The sequence below is a fragment of the Lutjanus erythropterus genome, chromosome 8 (genome assembly GCF_056507025.1).
Source record: "Lutjanus erythropterus isolate fLutEry1 chromosome 8, fLutEry1.hap2, whole genome shotgun sequence".
Taxonomy (NCBI): Eukaryota; Metazoa; Chordata; class Actinopteri; order Lutjaniformes; family Lutjanidae; genus Lutjanus; species Lutjanus erythropterus.
In genome coordinates, this window is record NC_139324.1 from 21761367 (window position 1) to 21781989 (window position 20623).

The 20623-nt window shown below is 42.0% G+C and overlaps 1 protein-coding gene across 9 annotated transcripts in view; it reads left to right on the plus strand.

Moving 5' to 3' along the window:
• The window catches only part of LOC146322797 (mitogen-activated protein kinase kinase kinase kinase 4-like), a 122812-nt gene that overhangs the window by 65359 nt on the left and 36830 nt on the right, over positions 1–20623 (plus strand). For all 9 annotated transcript variants that reach the window (XM_084724892.1, XM_084724893.1, XM_084724896.1 and 6 more), the window contains exons 4-14: positions 2230–2355; positions 3740–3850; positions 4116–4206; positions 11369–11499; positions 12109–12163; positions 12406–12484; positions 12598–12773; positions 13509–13581; positions 14070–14280; positions 19003–19164; positions 20216–20302. In XM_084724892.1, the coding sequence (XP_084581018.1) occupies positions 2230–2355; positions 3740–3850; positions 4116–4206; positions 11369–11499; positions 12109–12163; positions 12406–12484; positions 12598–12773; positions 13509–13581; positions 14070–14280; positions 19003–19164; positions 20216–20302 (1302 nt within the window). The remainder of the gene's footprint in view (positions 1–2229; positions 2356–3739; positions 3851–4115; positions 4207–11368; positions 11500–12108; positions 12164–12405; positions 12485–12597; positions 12774–13508; positions 13582–14069; positions 14281–19002; positions 19165–20215; positions 20303–20623) is intronic.

Genomic DNA, 20623 nt, shown 5'->3' on the forward strand with positions numbered 1-20623 from the left:
GCTTATCGACAGGCCGTAATAACAGTGAAAATGTCATGTCGTGTCAGCCCCTGTGGGATCAGACGCACAGACTCGGCTGATGTAAAATACTCACAAATAAATGTCACACGGCCCCAGTGATGCTGCAGTGATTGAGAAATAATCGCTTGATCTTGTTATGTGTCTTGCATGCATGTCTGAGTCTGTACTGTAATATCCTGAGTGAGAGGCAGAGATGGTCGTTTGTTCGGCTCCGTTATCAATTTGAGTTCAGGCTGGATCTGCATGTTTGTTTGGAGTCATATCCGTTTATTAGACTGGTTTGTTTCCTTGATTTGCTCTTCAGCATTTCTTTCATAGATGGGCTGAAAACAGCTCAGGAGAAAAGTTCCAGAGTTGTAGCTTTGGTTGCTGTGACTTTACTATACTGTTGTTGTAACAACCTGGTTTGATTTTTTTTTTCTTTACCATCTTTATATCTTAAGTGTTCCAGTGGGAGAAACGCCAAGGCTTTAAATATTATAGAGAGGAAGGGTGAGAATCATTGACTGGTTCTTCTAAAACACAGAAGAAATTCAAATATTAGGGAAAATGTGTTTTCAAGTAGGTTTTCCATCTCTCCACACTGTCTGTTAAGTTGCTTGACATCCAGCTGTGGCAACAGCTGTGGCTCTGCTGGGCAGCAGTGCTGCAAAAGGCAATGCTGTAAAAGCATACAGTACCACTCTGCAAACCCTCATGGCAAAAATGTTTCAGATATTTAATGGATTAATTATGACTATTTTCTGACATAATTAATAATGCTCATCGCAATTTCCCAGCACTCAAACTTTAGGTCTTCAAATTGCTTGTTTTATTTGACTAACAGTCTAAAATTGAATGATACAAACAAGAATTTAAAATTTTCTAAAAAAGAGAAAAAAAAATTGTATGCTCGGTCATAGACTTACAGCACATGATGACATTGTAGCTAAATGGAATATTCATGGTTTGAAAGAAGATATTTTAATCTTGTTTATAGATTTAAAGCTGCCAATCATCAGATATTCAGATTACACAATCTGTGTTTTTGAAGGATTTTCAAATGGTTGATGTTGGTCAGCAGACAAAAAAATGTAATTTACTGAGCAGGCAACATAAACATGAATATTCATGTGGATAATTAAGGGTGCTTTATTAGATGCAGATTAGATAATTAGATGTGCTGCCGTTTTGTGTGTGACCCTGTGTCTATTTTAGTATGTATGTTTTAGTATCAAAGGTGTAAATTCCCTATAACACACTTAAACTTAAGACACAAAGGCAGTTTAAAAGGACAGTTCACAGCAAAATCAAAACTACATATTTTTCCTCCTGCTTGTAGCGCTCAACACAAAAAAACTCAACAGCAATGTGTCTTTCCAGAAATCATGACTCAGTTACTCAAGAAAATTAGCAGTTTATAAGTGGGACAGAAAACCCATTTAAACCTAAAGGCCAATGAAGGGACCTAAACTCAGTGTGTAGGAATGTTTTGATTTAGAGTTCACTGGAGTGAGCCAAGTGTGTAAAACCAATAAAGATGAAAAATGCATGTAGATTTTAAAAGACGTGTAAAAGGGGAAGAGAGAGGGAAGAGCTGCATTTCACTGTCAGAAATAAATAAATATTAGATTGAAACATCGGACACTGAAAACAAGAATATCAACATCACGTGCAACATTACTTTCAATATCATTGTCAGTATTTCTTTTCTATTTTAGTTTATTATGGTTTACTTATTTTACGAAACATATCTTATGTTTATTTTTATTCTACCAGGTGCAGGTTTAGTATTTACTCCTGATATATTTTATATTTATTACACTTTTGTTTTTATTCTTATGTTACTGTAATTTTTTGATCAACCACTGACACAAGAATCCCTCGTTTGGGATTTACAAAGTTCTATCTTATCTTAAACACAAGAGCAGAAATAGAAAAGAAAAACATAATGAGAAAAGTGAATACATTTTGAAAATCACCTGCCACTGTCATCATCTTTCCAGGTGACCTGATCACGAAAAGCCAATAGTAAATGTTGTTTACCTGCCAGAGCGTGTTGGTGCTAATTGTCCATCCAGCTTTAACAACCTGACCAGAAGAAAATAGATTTATATTGTTTGTTTTGATCTGGTCCATTAGTTCATATAATTGCCTCCTTGCCACCTCACAGGCATTAAGAATGTATTAACACACTGATGGTCCTCTCTCTCTCTGTCTGTTGTATAGGATGAAGAGGAGGAAATTAAACTGGAAATCAACATGCTGAAGAAGTACTCCCACCACAGAAACATTGCCACCTACTACGGAGCCTTCATCAAGAAAAGTCCACCGGGCCATGATGACCAGCTATGGGTGAGTTTACTTCTATGCTAATGATGTAATGTCTTGACAGCCCAGTGCTACAAGTTAAATTAGTCTTGAATGCACAGTAGCTCAATGAAACTAATACTGACAAACGGCAGAAAGAAACCGACAGCCATCCACCCCCGAGTGGCAGCCTGTGAAAATTTCCTGAATGTTGCAGCTCCAGTCCAGAGTTGAGGAGTGATATACACCAGAGAGCAGACAAAAAGTCAAACGCCTGGAGCAGAGGGTGAAAAGTTCGTCCCTTTAGTCCTTTCCCCCTACCACTAGATAGCAATGTTGTTGTGTATATTCACTGTTCTGATTGAATAAAAAACTTTTTTAACTCAGATTTTTATACATGAGGTGATGTATTCTTTCTACTATTACATTTTTTTTCTAAAATTAGATTTAAAAAGCGCGATATTACCTTGCTTACAGTATCACAATATATTAAATCGTAACCTCTGTATCGTGATTCGTATCATATCACCAGATTCTTGCCAATACACGCATATAAGTAATAATGTCATAATGGCAGATTGGATGGATATTACAGGTCAGCACTCAACTTGTGTTACTATATTTGGTCTGCATATAGTTGCTGTCCTTGCACAAACACTATCTGTTCACACACTTTATTGCTTTCAAACAATAACAGCTAATACAAGATAAATGTTTTTCCCCCAACAGTTAAGCTCCCACTGGCCCATAAGACAGGATAGAAGAGAGTGATGTACACACAGAAAAGCGAAACGAGAGTGCAGAGGAAATATATAAAACAAATGAAGCAAAAATGAGAAACCAAAGGGAGAGAGAGGGGAGAGGCAGGAGGTCGAGAACAGCATCAGGAGAGATTTATAGCTGCCCGTTTGTTGAAGGCAGGATCACCTTGTTTTATGACCCTGCAGCTCTGCTGTTCCTAGAGAGGAGAGATCTCACTCTCACCACACAACACGGCCCTCTATTTGTTTTTACAGCTGCCTCCGTGACCCCTTATAGCCCCTGCTCGTATGCCCTCACACTGTCGGCCATTTGTGTATGTGTGTCACTGAGTGTCTATTTTCAGTCATCGTCTACATTGTACATCACTAAAGACTGTCCACTGAAGTAGATCAGATTGTGTGTTTATAAAGCATGTATCTGTGGTTGAACATGTGAAACACAATCCATGATGAGTTTAGTGATTATTTAGCAAATCACTGCAGGTTGTTCTGCTGAAAAAATAAAGATCCAGCAATTAAAATGTAAATATTCAATTTCTAGAGTTCCCTATAAATATAAACTCTGTGCACAATTTTGTACACAAAGTTTGATTATACCTGTAACTGTCAGTATGATGGTGTGTGTGAATGTCGACGGTCATCTTATTGTCTCCTGTTCTCTTCTCCAGCTGGTGATGGAGTTTTGTGGCGCTGGTTCCATCACAGATCTGGTGAAAAACACCAAAGGCAACACACTGAAGGAGGACTGGATCGCCTACATCTCCAGAGAGATCCTCAGGGTCAGTCACCTTTCACAGCTCTTTCATGACTATTTCCTATTCACAGTCAAATATATTAAAAGTTACAGTTACATGTATAGTATAGTTAGTTATTAAACTCCGATTGGGCTGATGCTGTTCAGAGGATGGGTTAGTAAAGTGTCAATTGAAAAAGTTTTCTTGAAAACAAAGAGTGGATTTGACAGAATATGCCATAAACTGCACTCTAAACTATCCTGTACTGCATGTAACTTGTTAATATGTTTTTTTTTCTCTCTCTCTGCAGGGATTAGCTCATCTGCATGCTCATCATGTCATCCACCGTGACATCAAGGGGCAAAACGTGCTGCTGACTGAAAATGCTGAAGTCAAACTGGGTATGTTTTGATTTTATTTTGGTTGAATTGTGGATCCAGGCTGGGCCTATAGACTGGGAGCACAGCCTGCACTGAGGTTTGGATGACTGCGCTGAAAAAAAAATTACTGCAGCACCAGATTACTGCCAACTAGAGCATTTTTCATTACCAGTGTTGTTCTGTAATGGTTCACATGATTGCACAGTTGTAGGCCTGTATAAAAGTCTCACTCGGTAATGTCATTCCTCATGAAAAAAAATATTTTCAGACAGTTTTGCATTCACTTAATTCTAATATAGAATAATAGTATGCACCTTTTGATGATTTGATGTTGCCACAGAATTACAACAGGGCTCTGTAGTATAGACATGAATTCAACATGAACATATTTTCTCACAGTTGATCCACAAAAAGAAGGTCAGCCAAGCCAATAAATGCTTTTTAGTCATTAATCACTCAAATAAAAAAATACAAAACAAAGACAAGCGTGATTAGACAGGGAGTGTCCTTACATACCTGTCACTATCTGTCTGTCAGACAGCCGACACACTTTAACCTGATTTAAGACAGGTGCACCAGCTGGCAGGTGGAAACCAGCACTCAAAACAAATCTCCAACTGCCTCACTTCTCAACACTTTTAATAGTTTGCCTTTCTTTTGTTTTGCTTTATGATAAAAGTTTTTATGCTTAGGTTATTTTACTAAAAAATATAATGATTAATGCCCAAAAACACAACCTGCATTCTGGATTTTCTTACTCACGATTATGTTTTGACTTGAGACTCTGACGGCTGTTGCATAGAAGAACAAACAGATATGGGACAGAGACAGCGAGGGGAGATTGTTCATTCATTCATTCATTCATTCATTCATTATCTTCCGCTTAATCCGGGGCCGGGTCGCGGGGGCAGCAGTCTGAGCAGGGACACCCAGACTTCCCTCTCCCTGGACACTTCTTCCAGGTGTTCCGGAGGGACCCCAAGGCGTTCCCAGGCCAGCCGAGCGACGTAGTCACTCCAGCGTGTCCTGGGTCTTCCCCGGGGCCTCCTCCCAGTGGGGCATGCCCGGAACACCTCCCTAGGCAGGCGCCCAGGAGGCATCCGATATAGATGTCCAAGCCACCTCAGCTGACTCCTCTCGACGTGGAGGAGCAGCGGCTCTACTCCGAGCTCCTCCCGGGTGACAGAGCTCCTCACCCTATCTCTAAGGGAGCGCCCCGCCACCCTGCGGAGGAAACTCATTTCAGCCGCTTGTATCCGAGATCTTGTTCTTTCGGTCATGACCCAGAGTTCATGACCATAGGTGAGGGTAGGAACGTAGATTGACCGGAAAATCGAGAGCTTCGCCTTTCGGCTCAGCTCCTTCTTCCCCACGACAGACCGGCGCAACGACCGCATTACTGCTGCCGCCGCACCAATCCGTCTGTCGATCTCGCGTTCCATCCTCCCCTCACTCGTAAACAAAACCCCAAGATACTTAAACTCCTCCACTTGGGGCAGGGACTCTTCTCCGACCCGGAGGGAACAAGCCATCTTTTTCCGGTCGAGAACCATGGCCTCAGACTTGGAGGTGCTGATTCTCATCCCAGCTGCTTCACACTCGGCTGCAAACCGCCCCAGTACAAGCTGAAGGTCCTGGTTCGAAGGAGCCAACAGGACAACATCATCTGCAAAAAGCAGAGATGAGATCCTGTGGTCCCCGAATCGGACTCCCTCTGGCCCCTGGCTGCGCCTAGAAATTCTGTCCATAAAAATAATGAACAGAACCGGTGACAAAGGACAGCCCTGCCTGAGTCCAACATGGACCGGGAACAGGTCTGACTTACTGCCGGCAATGCGAACCAAGCTCCTGCTCCGATCATACAGAGACCGTACGGCCCTTAGCAGAGGGCCCCGAACTCCATACTCCTGAAGCACCTCCCACAGAATGCCACGAGGGACACAGTCAAATGCCTTCTCCAAGTCCACAAAGCACATGTGGACTGGTTGGGCAAACTCCCATGAGCCCTCAAGCACCCTGCGGAGGGTGTAGAGCTGGTCCAGTGTTCCACGACCAGGACGAAAACCGCATTGTTCCTCTTGGATCCGAGGTTCGACTATCGGCCGAATTCTCCTCTCCAGTACCCTGGAATAGACTTTACCAGGGAGGCTGAGGAGTGTGATCCCCCTGTAGTTGGAGCACACCCTCCGGTCCCCCTTTTTAAATAGAGGGACCACCACCCCGGTCTGCCAGTCCAGAGGCACTGTCCCCAACTGCCACGCGATGTTGCAGAGGCGTGTCAGCCAAGACAGCCCTACAACATCCAAAGACTTGAGGTACTCAGGGCGGATCTCATCCACTCCCGGTGCCTTGCCACTGGGGAGCTTCCGAACTACCTCAGTGACTTCAGCTTGGGTGATGAATGAGTCAGCCTCTGGGTCCCCAGCCTCTGCTTCCTCTACGGAAGATGTGTCAGTGGGATTGAGGAGGTCCTCGAAGTATTCCTTCCACCGTCCAACAATATCCCCAGTCGAAGTCAACAGCTCCCCACCACCACTGTAAACAGTGTTGGCAGGGTACTGCTTCCCCCTCCTGAGGCGCCGGATGGTTTGCCAGAATCTCCTCGAGGCCGACCGGTAGTCCTCCTCCATGGCCTCCCCGAACCTTTCCCATGTCCGAGTTTTTGCTTCCACAACCACGCGGGCCGCAGCACGCTTGGCCTGCCGGTACCCGTCGGCTGCCTCAGGAGTCCCACGAGCCAGCCAAGCTCGATAAGACTCCTTCTTCAGCCTGACGGCATCCCTTACCTCCGGTGTCCACCACCGGGTTCGGGGATTGCCGCCGCGACAGGCACCGGAGACCTTACGGCCACAGCTCCGAATGGCTGCATCCACAATGGAGGCAGAGAACATGGTCCATTCGGACTCGATGTCTCCAGCCTCCCTCGGGATCTGGTCAAAGCTCTCCCGGAGGTGAGAGTTGAAGACCCCTCTGACAGATGGTTCCACCAGACGTTCCCAACAGACCCTCACAGTACGTTTGGGCCTGCCAAGTCTGTCCAGCTTCCTCCCCTGCCAGCGGATCCAACTCACCACCAGGTGGTGATCAGTTGACAGCTCAGCCCCTCTCTTCACCCGAGTGTCCAAGACACACGGCCGGAGGTCAGTTGACACGACCACAAAGTCGATCATTGACCTCCGACCTAGGGCGTCCCCATGCCACGTGTACTGATGGGCACCTTTATGCTTGAACATGGTGTTCGTTATGGACAGACTGTGACTAGCACAGAAGTCCAATAACAGAACACCACTCGCGTTCAGATCGGGGGGGCCGTTCCTCCCAATCACGCCCCTCCAGGTAACACTATCGCCACCCACGTGAGCATTGAAGTCCCCCAGCAGGATGATGGGGTCCCCAGTCGGAGCACTTTCCAGCACCCCTCCCAAGGTCTCCAAGAAGGCCGGGTACTCTGCGCTGCCGTTTGGCCCGTAGGCCGAAACGACAGTGAGGCACTTATCCCTGACCCGAAGGCGCAGGGCGGCGACCCTCTCGTTCACCGGGGAAAACTCCAACACATGGCGGCTGAGCTGGGGGGCTATTAGCAAGCCCACACCAGCCCGCCGCCTCTCATTGTGGGCAACTCCAGAGTAGAAAAGAGTCCAGCCTCTCTCAAGGAGTTGGGTTCCAGAGCCCCGACTGTGCGTGGAGGTGAGCCCGACTATCTCTAGCCGGTACCGCTCAACCTCCCGCACCAGCTCAGGCTCCTTCCCCCCCAGCGAGGTGACATTCCATGTCCCCACTGTGAGATTCCATGTCCTGGGATTGGGTTGTCGGGGCCCCCGCCCACGACTGCCACCCAAATCACAGCGCATCAGCCCCTTCTGAACCCTCTCGCGGGTGATGGGCCTACGGGAGGGCGGGCCCACGTCGCTCCTTCGGGCTGGGCCCGGCCGGGTCCCGTGGGCAAAGACCCGGCCACCAGGCGCTCGCCTGCCAGCCCCAACCCCAGGCCTGGCTCCAGGGTGGGGCCCCGGTAACGCCAATCCGGGCGACGTAACTGACCCTGGTGTTGAACTTTCCATAGGGGGCTTTGGAACCGCTCTTAGTCTGACCCATCACCTAGGACCTGTTTGCCTTGGGAGACCCTACCAGGGGCAAAGCCCCCGACAACATAGCTCCTAAGATCATTTAGGTTCTCAAACCCCTCCACCACGATAAGGTGGCGGTTCAAGGAGGAGGCGAGGGGAGATTGTCCACTAGTTAATATGTCATGGACGCTGTCACAGATTTAAAAAAAAGAAATGTAAATGCTAAATTGGAGCACTTCACGTACTCAGGAGCCTGTTAATATACCTGGGTGGCCTGCCCACATAAAGTGCATGTGTGGGACAAGTGCATTAATTTACCTCACATACAAATGAGCATGTCATAACTGTACACACACACATACACACACAGGAAAGCTGCATTGCAAGTGTGCAACAGGGGTCATTTCATGCATTGCGCCGATTTGTTTCGTAGCATGTGTGACATACATATGCTGCACTGTACAGCCCTGAATGGGTTAAATTACTTTCTGCAGTTAAGTCAGACTCTCAGAATGTGGCTCCTTAAGCCACTAAGGAGTAATAATTTCACTTTCACCTCAAAGTGCAGAATTACGCTGTGTTCCTGTTAGCAGATTTGTATGTGAGAAGTTATTTTTCCCCAACTGACCAAATATTGAGTGATGAATCCATCCTTTCATCATAATATTCATTTCTCATGGAAGCTGTGGTTGCTTTTGCCAGGAACATTTACATCTGAAATGTGGATTTAAAGGCAAGCTTGGGTATTTTTTTAACCTATTCAACATGTTTTTGTGTCTAATTGACTAATGGGGACAACAATTTTTGAAACTGGTCCAATAGTTCTGGAGCCAGGAACATGAGCTGCAATGTAATCCCTCCATACAACTGTGCACAATCAAAGTATGTCCACTTAAAGTGCTTGTTTTTGCCACTGACAGGCTCAGATTGTTATTCTAAGTGTCTGACAACAATATGGAAAGGATTGTTACAGAGATAGACCTTTTATTTAAAGAGTAAGATGCTTTTGTTTAACTAGAAACAGCTGCTATTTCGCTTTGTTCAAGGCGACCAGAATCATTTACAGAAACAGTAATTTTATCATTGTAAAACACACTCAATTCAAATTTGACAGAAACAAAATGAAACTTACCAAAACATCTTGAACTGTCTTTCCAACCATCATCAGCTCTGGTTGTTTGGTCACTGAATTCACTCTTTAAGGTGAGAAAATATTCTGGCTGTACATGCTGTTTCTCCACACTGATTTTCAGATGTCCAGCCTCCGTCTCGCTCCTGTCCCAATATTTTCAGATCTAACTCGGTGAATTAATACTTTATTTTGACCAAACCAGAGCTGATGAGTATTGGAACAGTGAAAAGGTGAGTCAAGTTTGGCAAAAGCAATGAAACAGCTGTTTCATGCATAATAAAAAGTTGCCCTTAAGGATTACATTGCAGCCTGTTTCACCAGTTGCTGGCTGCAGTGGTCTCGCTCAATACAGGACCAATTTAAAAAAATATTGTCCAGGTTGAAAAAATACCCAAGTCCCCCTTAAAGAGTTGTTATATCTGGAAATAAGTTACAACAACCTGTACACACCTACACCTGTACAGCCTTAAAATTGATTGATTGAAAAAATTGATTTTCTCTTGCCTGGTGTGGGCAGTAAGGTTAGTTATAATTTCTTCTAAAATTTTTACATCTGTTTGTAGACTGTTGAGACACATTGAGTGGAGTTTCAGTCGACACCATTGGACCAATAGCAAACTGCTTCTAGCCACAACAGCTAGCAATCTCCTAGTCTAATAATAGTGCTGATTGTAGCAAAAACATGACTGAGTTAATTATTTTTAATTGGTTAATCCATCCATCCATTTCCTGCTCCTTACTTTACTTTAGTCTTGGGCACATTAAAATAATTGATTATATCATCAGGATTTATTGTTATATAATGCAGGAAAATGCTGTAAAATAATTCTCAGCTGTTGTGTCTCTGCTGGTTTTCCATCATTCTTTCATACTTTGAGTTAGTATGACAGAATTAAAAATCGCCTTCTCTGTGTGTGTGTGTTATTAAGAAAGGGCAGACACCCTCTACGCAACTGTGCTGATCTCATCCAAAACATTTTCATAGCCGTTTTTCTGTTACAGGTTTGTTGGCTCTGTCATAGAAAGATAATGCTGTTGCTATTCTTAATTCTAACTGCAAAGCTTGTATTGGTTTTATCTTTTTTAACCAGGGAAACAGTAGTTAATAAGCAAACCACCAGATGTATTTGAATTTGTGAAAAAAAAAAATGAAGTCAACAGTGCAGAGGTCTTGAACCAGGCTTCCTCTGATCACTGATCAAAACTCTCCAGTTTGGCAGCTTCACTGTCCAGTTCTTGTTGTTTACAGGCCTTTTTATTGTTATTGGAACATTTGTCTGAATTTCCCTCTCAGTTTTTATTTCTTTAAATACATTGATAATAATGATATCTATGATTAGATTACTAATTAGTAATTAAATCACTTTGTGCCCTTGTTTATTGTAGTCCTGTGACACGCAGTATGAACCACATGTCTTCACTGTTTCTAAAATAAAAAAAATTGTAGTTTAGCTGAAAGGAGGCAGGGCAGGGCCTTAAAACAGAGCATCACTGTGACCTTTACACTCTGAGTCAGGACCTGACATGGACTGTTGACTCGAGTGTGGTAGTTTGAACGTGGCAAGAGGATGAGTAAAATTTTAATTCACATGGCTCTCAGGGCAAGAGACTGAAACTTTTATTTGTCTTAAGGTTTGAAATTTAAATGACCCCTTTGACAGTGTTAGTCTGCTCTCACGCAGGATCTGAACTGTTTTATGGAGGTTTCAGAAAAATGGATCAACTCTTACCTGATCAGACCTCAGAGGGCAGATAAAGTGATCTACCTTACCTGCTAAGATGTGAATTTGGTGCTGAAGGAATTTAATGTTAAACACATTATCAGACCAATCACAAAATCTACGACACATTTATGGGTTTTCCTGTGCGGCCCTCGAACTGGCACTGTCATCAAAACATTGAAAGCCCCCGTCTTATAGAAATGAGGCCATTCATGACAACAAATTGAACTAAAAATAAATTATGTTAACTTTCTGTTTCCCAGTGGACTTTGGTGTGAGTGCTCAGCTGGACCGGACAGTAGGTCGAAGGAACACCTTCATCGGAACGCCATATTGGATGGCTCCTGAAGTCATTGCTTGTGATGAAAACCCAGATGCTACCTACGACTACAGGGTAAGGAACTGGATCTGCCTCTGAAGTGAGCAGAAACTGGATCTGCTGTTTCACAGGATATCAGTTGGTCAGGGCCCACCCAGACCGCTTTGGAAGTTTGCATGCACTGAAGGTATCTGTGAATAATTAAATGGTCAGTGCAGCCAAATATAAAAAAAAAAAAAGCATTTTCTCACAGGCACAAGTTTAGGAGTTTTCATGTAGTTGCACTGGTTTTGAGATCTTTACACTTTAACTTTTGTTGCCACCCCAGTACAATTGGGGTGAAAATCTTAGTCTGTGGTAGACATACCCTCTACAGAAAGTAGTTTGTGGATTATCCTCAGTAACCAGGTCACAATGGAATCAAATATTGCTGCAAAATTGCCTGGAAAGCATCAGAAATTGCAGTTTTGATATCAGAGTTCTAAATTCTCCAAGTCTGTTCTTGCAAGAACTGCCATTGCTTCAGCGATGAGGTGGTTACATTATTAATTATATACATTATATGTATTAAAAACTTTGGGAACCCCTGCCACCTTAGGTACGACACATTTACTCCTTGGTGGGAATAAACACGTATAAATGAGAGAAACATTCATTTGACTAATTGGATCTTCTGTCCTGCAGAGCGACCTGTGGTCCTGTGGAATCACGGCCATTGAGATGGCTGAGGGAGCTCCCCGTAAGTACACATCACATTAAGTCAATAGTTCTTTGTTTGGCACTGCAGTTTTTCTACAACTTCTGCAAATGAACTTAAAGATTGTAGAGTTCCTGGTGATGGCAGACAGTGGAAGGAATAGAAGACACGCTGTCATGCAAGCAAGTGGTGTAAAGGTTGTGTTAGACAGAAGCTAAAGTGTATGATGATAATCTGTTTTCTCACCGATCTCTCACCGGTCTTCATGTTTTTGTTTCCTCCAGCTCTGTGTGACATGCATCCAATGAGAGCCCTCTTCCTCATTCCCCGAAACCCCCCTCCTCGGCTCAAGTCCAAAAAATGGTGGGTGAAGTGACATATCTTGTCTGACAAAGTATCTCCCATATTAACAAAGAGACATATGCCTCAATATGTAAGGTCACCTCCAAATATCACATTTAACTTCAACCTAACAGGTCAAAGAAGTTCTTCAGCTTCATCGAGGGCTGCCTGGTGAAGAACTACACCCAGCGTCCTCCCACTGAGCAGCTGCTCAAACACCCCTTCATCCGGGACCAGCCCAACGAGAGACAGGTCCGCATCCAGCTCAAAGACCACATCGACCGAACCAAGAAGAAGAGGGGCGAGAAGGGTGAGTCCCTGAGGGGGATCTGTTGGTGTGTGTGTGTGTGTGTGTGTGTGTGTGTGTGTGTTATAATTTGCTTTGTTCAAAGTTTCCAACAGTAGCTCCTATATACAAGATGTGTTAAAGGGGTACTTCAGATTATTTGAAGTGGACTTGTTTAAGGTGTATCCATAGTTAGTGTATTACCTGCAGTAGATGGAGGTCGACACACCCTCAGTTTGGAGAAGCAGCAGGAATACAAGCGCAAAGGCTAAGCAATGAACTGCTGTGGACAGGGTCAGCAACAAAACATATTAAAGTCGCTTACAAAAAGGTCTATCTACAGAAATCAGTATCAGTTTCAGTGTATTCTTGAATATAGTCAGTATTTTCACCGCTCTGATTTGCCTTCAGTCAGCCTTTTACAATGGGAAACCACGTAGGCCAAATATTTCTCTCTCCAAACCAACCAGTCTCCACACACAAAAATAGCCATTTTAACTCACAGAACGTGGGTGTTGTAGACCAGCGTTTGTTTGTGTTATTGTTTGTGTTACTGTGTGACCTCAGTGAACCTGAACTAACCTTTTAAACCCCTGAAGAGTGTGCTGACCACCATCTACTGTAGGTGACACTATCGATAAGTACCTACAACCCCCAAATAATCTGGTCTGTCCCTTCAAGTTGCACAATTGCTATTCAAATTCAGTGAATATTTTCGTGACTTTTACTCAGCTGTGTCATTATTTTCATTATCCTCAGATGAGACAGAGTATGAGTACAGTGGCAGTGAAGAAGAGGAGGAAGAGTCATCTGAGCAAGAAGGAGAGCCAAGGTAACAATATATTATCAGAACACATCAGTATACAGTATATTTATCTTGTCAAACTACACTACAAACGAGCTAGCCAACCACTGCCATGTTGTATTATGAGTCACACACAGACCACAGGGCCATGAATCAGTTTCTGATGTGTTGCAGACGGAGCTGCAAAACAAAAGCAAAACATGATATCAGTCTGTAATCAAAACGGTTACAGAACATCATCAGCAAAGTTTTTTGTATTTTTCCCTTTTGTCATTCTTGGTGATTACAAATGTGTGGTTTTGGGTTTGGCAGATGGAGCTCAGCAGCAGCTTTCTAGTTATATTTAACTGTGACTTTTATTTTACAAAAACTGATACCACTTTAACACTAAATCCTCAGTGTCGTAATGTCTCAAAGTCACACTGTAATCGTTTATGTTTTCTTCATTAACAATTTATTTAGCTTGCTATGAGCTAACACACCAGCTAAATCCTCTCATTGTGTCATCCATGTAGCTCTATAGTTAACGTGCCAGGTGAGTCGACTTTGCGCCGTGACTTCATCCGGCTGCAGCAGGAGAACAAGGAGCGCTCAGAGGCGCTGCGCCGCCAGCAGCTCCTACAGGAGCAGCAGCTCCGCGAGCAGGAGGAGTACAAGCGCCAACTGCTGGCTGAGAGGCAGAAACGTATCGAGCAGCAGAAGGAGCAGAGGAGACGGCTGGAGGAGGTGAGCACATAGACATCATAGCTCAGCTCGAATAGATCCACCTAAGATTTTTGTTCTGTTTGAATTGAAAAGCAGATCTAAAGTCTATGTATAATTTACAGTATGAAGCATCACAGGATCTCTCCCAGGAGTTGCACTGACAGTTAGATTAGGACTAAAAATACTCCTGTTTCAGAGAGGCACTTGTGTTATTTATGAAGCTTCTTACATGTATCTTCAACAAGCGGGAGAACTTCTCCTTTGACAGTGAGTGACGTCACCATTTACAATACCGAGACGCTGAAAGTGAAGATAAAATGTTGTTTTCTTGGTCATTGCCTTGGCTAGACATCACATTTTGAATGAATGAATTAACCTTTATTGCTTCTAAGGGAGTTTATTTTGCACAAGGAGCATAAAAAGACAGGACAGCCTGTAATATAACATAAACATAAGTATCACTAGAAACATCATGAAAAAGCTCATATGCTGATATAGGTAATTTGATGCAGGAAACATGAAATATATTACTGAATATGTTATGGATATATTGCAAGCTACTGTGCTTTACACTGGGTAAATGGAACGTCTGACATATTTGGAAACTTGCTGCTTTGATAAATCTTGATGGAAGTTTATACAACAACAATTACTAAATAAAAAGTTAAATAAATACAGGCAAACAGGAAAAATAAACTCAATATAGATGCTATATACTGTATATGGTGGGCTTCACACATCTTCTGGTGTATGTAGCATTGCATTTACAGCTGGTATTAAAATATGATCTGTATCAGGACATGGTATCCAGATAAGGAAAAATGCAAGCTAATGCAGGGCACAAATGTGTTGTGATGGGAATTTGATATGATCTGCCTGAGCACATCTGGAGGTGGTCTGAATTGCATCATGTTTGGATCTTATGCGGGTGTAAATGTAATCTGTACAAAATGCTGGCATCACACACAACATAATACTGATACAGACATTTGTTTTTATCTAAAATAAAATGCAGGTTGTTCAAATTCAGAATGTGAGAAGACTGAAAGACATGTGCCTTTAATTAATGATTATATCTTTATTTAGTGCCATGAAAGTACCAAAAGATGCATACTGCCAGCAATACTGGCATGGGAAATACACCGTACTTTTTTGACACGTACTTCAGTCCAGCACCTAGTACAGTATTTATAATGTTTGGATAATGACTTATCATGACCTCGAATGACCTCAATTGTAATCGCAGTGAGGATAATGTATCCAGACACTGATCTCATTTTAATACCAAGTAAATCTGGCTTTACTACAGTTTAAAATTGCATTACACAACCAACAGTCATCTAATTTAAAAAAAATGATCAAAATAGTCTCATGTCTTATCATGACAACCATGAGCTAGTGCTAAAACAATTAGTCTATTGATCAGTTAGTTGATCAACAACAGTTTTTAGAAACAGTGAAGTCATTTATCAAGCAAAAAATGCCAGATATGCATTCCTTGTTTATATAGCATTACAAATTAAATGACATAAAAATACTTACTCAGCTTACATTAGAAATGACAAATTAATGATGACTTTCAGCCTAACCCAAACACACACATCTTAGACTGTAGACTTTTTCTGCAGCTGCTGATGGAGTGAGAAGCCCGGGGGAATTAACCAGTTTGTGAGGTGTGTGTTTGTACATTATCTCCATGTAATAAGATTAGAGACTTTTGACCTGGAGGTCAGCAGTTAGATTTTTGCTGGATAATTTTATATAACAGACTCAAATTTAGGCTGCAGCGGTGAAAAAAAAAATTAATTGGTATCCCCAGAGGACGTGCTTGAAAACCGTTTTTGTAATTATCCTTTATCTCTTTGAGCGGCGGTTCTTTTCTATTAGTGTCTGTGTGAGCATGGCTGCTTTTCCTCCTCATTTCTCTTAAAGGAGACAGAAAAATGTACAGTGATAGAGGAGAGACGGAAGTGGAGGAGGAGGGGGAGACAGTTGCAAAGAGATGATTATAAATTTGGACAGAAGTGGACTAAAGTAAATTCTCTGGAAGGAAATGAAGAGAGCGAGAGGCCTGCATACTGTAAGAAGGACTGATAAACACAGGAATGAAGTAGAACATAATAAAATGAAGTGTGCAGTGAATTTTGGCATGCAAATTTACGACACCTCAAAGGTGCAAGGCTTCTGTGGCAGGAGAGGAAAAAAAAAGTATCTGTGTTCCTGTTTCCCACAAGCAGTGACAGCTGGAGGCGGTGTTTTTGATTCATGACGGTGCTTGTAGATGAATCAGACAGTAGCAGCCACAGTTGAACTCATGCCATGTCACAGAAATACCACAGTACATGTGCTCTCCTGTTTTCATAGACTACCTTCTGTGAAATCCTGAATGCTGAGCACCGAATGTGTACAAACGCGATGTGTCACGACACCAGAACTAAATCTGATGTCCTGCAGCTTTCACTGCACCTTCTCATAACACGCTGACAGACAGAGATCAGTGTAATGTCTTCATCTGTCTGCTTAGAAGACCGAGTATCAGATAACTGCCTGTCAGACTTAAGATATTACTCTGATTAAATGATTAAGTCTTAAAGCAGAGCTTGAAAATGTTGACATTCACATTTCATCCTGCCTCTTCACATCATCCACTGTCTGTATTTATTTATACTTTCTCCACACAAACAGGTAAATACAGGTATTTATGCTCTAAACTAGGCGTGGTGCGATATAGCTGAAAATGCATCAAGTTAAAATGTTTAATTTCATTCGATAGAGATAAATACCAACCCGTCCTTGTATTAAAGCTACTACAAGGAGTTTTTAACTTTTTAACAGTTTCAGTTTAATACTAATGTCTCCTTATGACGTACATAAGCAAACAAGATCATCAGAGAGAAGACCGGCCATTTCCATGATGTTCTCCTTAATGTCTGCCACGAGGTCGGGTTATCTTTGAATTCACGTGAAACAATACTGTGTTTACATTTTCTCAGCCAAAGTTACAGAGAATAGTATGATGATGAAGAAGCAGGAGGAGATTTTTCTTTACATCAGTGTATTTTTGACTTTATATTTTGTTGTTATGATGGTGAAAAAACTACTGCTTGTGTCCACAGGGGCCTCCAAAATCAAAATATGAAAGTTCCTCCTGACTTTCTGGGCCTCACTCCCGCTCTTTGTGTTGTTGTGTCACATGTCGATGGACAACACACCTGTTAAATGATTGGCTGTTATGGGATATGATAGCCTGGTTATGAACCAAGGTATATTTGTTGTGTGCTTTAAAGCATTTAATGCATATAAATGGAACTATTGAGCATTTTATTTCACAATTTCCATATTGATGTTGATGAACTGTTTATTGCCGATGCATATTTCTATTGCGTCATTGCCCAGGTCTAGCCTAGATATACTGGTGTCCTTTGACCATCCAAAAGCAGCACAGTAAACAGAGTTTGGTGGGTGAAAAGAGCAGACATCATAGTTTGCAGCATTTGAAGGGTAAAATCTTAACTTTTTATTTCAGCCACATTAGTATAGCTTTGAACATCCTTGTCAGCCTGTGGATCTGAGGAAAACAGCATATGTCCTTGAACAGATGGGCTTGAATTTTCTGCATTTGTTAAAATTAGAATATAGCTCTCAACAGAACCTATATGCCCCACTGGTCTAAACCTAGCAGCTATTTTGAAATCAATGTACGACTGCACCTGAAAATTATTTTCATTATCTATTAATCTGCTGATTTCTCAATTAATTTTTTGACTTTTTGCCATAAAATGTGAGAAGATAGTGAAATCTAACTATAGTAATGTTTTTGCCTGTTTTGCTCAAATACAAAAGTAATACATTTATTATAATATTTGATAAAACAGCAGAATGTGTTTAAATTTGAGAAGCTGGAATCAACAAATATTTGGAATTTTTGCAAGAAAAATCATATAACTGATAACTCAGTTTTCAAAATATTTGCTGTCTTATCGATTAATCAGCTGGATGATTATTGTTTTAGCTGAATAATGACTTGTCAATATTACAAGGAAAAAATTGAGCTTCTCAGACGTCTTACTGGTATTAATGTCACATATCTGTGTAGAAACTGCTTTAATTTAGTCTGCAACTTCTACTTCATTTGAACTGTCTATTACTGTCTGTTCACTTCCTTGTTGACGTGTTTTATTATGTGCCCTGCAAATGTAGTTAACCATAATCAATACTGTTTTGGATTAATCCACCTAGACCAGGGGTGTCAAACTCATTTTAGTTCCTGGGCCTCATATATCCCAATTTGATCCCAAGGGGACCAGACCAGTAAAATCGTTGCATAATATCCTAGAACCCTTTTTCAGTGTAAAGAAACATTCAGGGTTTATAAAACAGATGATTGACGTCTGAAGAGGTCTTAAGAAAAATAAGTGAAATTTCTCTGAATGTTGTGTCTTGTTGTTTCTGGAAGCTGTGGTGGCATCAAAGACAAGAATTAGGTGAAATATATAAGTTTTACTTTAGAGCGACAACAAATCACAGTTGTGTTCTAACAGAAGGTTCATGCACGTCACACACAACTCAGGACCTGATTGTGAACCAGATATCATAATGAAAATCCTAAAAGCTGCCTTTAGTTTCACACTGCTGAGAAAAGTTCTGTGTCACATATGACTGGACAAAAATCAGAAGTAGGACACTGTCAGCTGGGACATCTACAGGTTTCTCTGCTAACCTGCCTCCCGTGTCCGCCCGCAGCAACAACGGCGTGAGCGCGAGATGAGGAGGCAGCAGGAGCGCGAGCAACGGCGACGTGAACAGGAGGAGAAAAGACGCATCGAGGAGATGGAGCGACGCCGCAAAGAGGAGGAAGAGCGCAGGAGGGCCGAGGAGGAGAAGAGGAGGGCTGACCGAGAACAGGTATGAGCCAGAATCATAGAGAGAGAGAGCACGAGACGTGAAGTGGTGGTTTTGGAAATTAGATGTTTTTTTGTGGGACCTGTTAGGTTTTTGTGATCATATACATATAATTGTCTTAGAGGACACAAACATTTCAGTGAATTTTCTTATTTGGTCCCTGTAGGATCTCATAAATATGTGTTTTATATTTTTTATTAAAAAAAATTTTTTTTGCATCCCTACTGTCATGACTTTCCTGTGGCTTTTTTTTTAAAATCAAAAAACTTGCAACATTTTTTGTGTCACTTTGCAGTTAACTTTGGTAATATCAGGGTGGGTTCACTCTTAAAGGTTCAGTTCCCAAATCAAACCAATGTGAGGATAAAGCATTGCTTCAATTTTCCAGAGTAATTTCTTAATTTCTTTTTAATTTCTGCCTGGATATTGTGTATCATGGAGCCACGCTGGATTCTGTTCATGTTTGTGTTGTTTTGGAGGTCATATCAACAAACTTTAGAGTACCGCACATATGAAGACATATGGAGACCCCCCCTGCAAGGTGGACCAGAGAGCATTTGTTTGGTCCAAATCAGAGTTCAAGTCTGTCGTTCACAACAACCCAAACAACCCACACCAAGGGGGTAAACACTCCAGAGTTCAGTGTAAACCCACCCTTAAAGAAATTAAGATTTGACAAAAACTAAATTATATTTCATGAATGATTTTTGTTCAGGAGAAACAATGTCCTTCTGTAGTTAAATGGTGTTAGATTGTTCAGATTACAGCTTGATTTTTATTTGACTTTGGCTCATAAAGTGTTCAATTTGTGGTGATTGGTAAAATTGACAACCATTTTTTCAGTTTCTCTATTTTTTTGAAAAAAAAAAAGGAATTGGTTGAATTTGTGCTAATTCTTATAATCACAAGCCGGGGCTCCTAATTGTTGTGTGTGTTTTGGTGTTGCACTACATTTTGCAGACCTTTCTTGTGGTTAAGCTGTATGTGGAACTAAAATATTGTCTTTTCTGACACTGAACTAACAGTGGCGGGATGGGCTGTGTTTTATTGACAGGAGTACATCCGTCGTCAGTTGGAGGAGGAGCAGAGGCACCTGGAGATCCTGCAGCAGCAGCTGCTCCATGAACAGGCCATGCTGCTGGTGAGTGTTTGACTACCCTGTCTAAACCAAGGAGATCACATTTACATTCAAGTTCTTTTTTTTTTCCATGTAACAGTATAGATCATTTTTAATCTTTCTCTGAGAATCGGCCCCCATTCTCCTTCCTCATCTTTCCTCAAATAGTTTTTTTTCCTCTTTCTTTCCCCTTGTCTGTCCAAATCTACAATTACCTAAATGTTATTTCCAGTATCTTGAGTGGTTATTTTTTCATGTTTCCACAACTCCCAAGTTGTTAAATTTCATAAAGCAAGCACTTATTATTCCTCTGTTACACCAACTTTCCTGATTCAGTTATTCTTC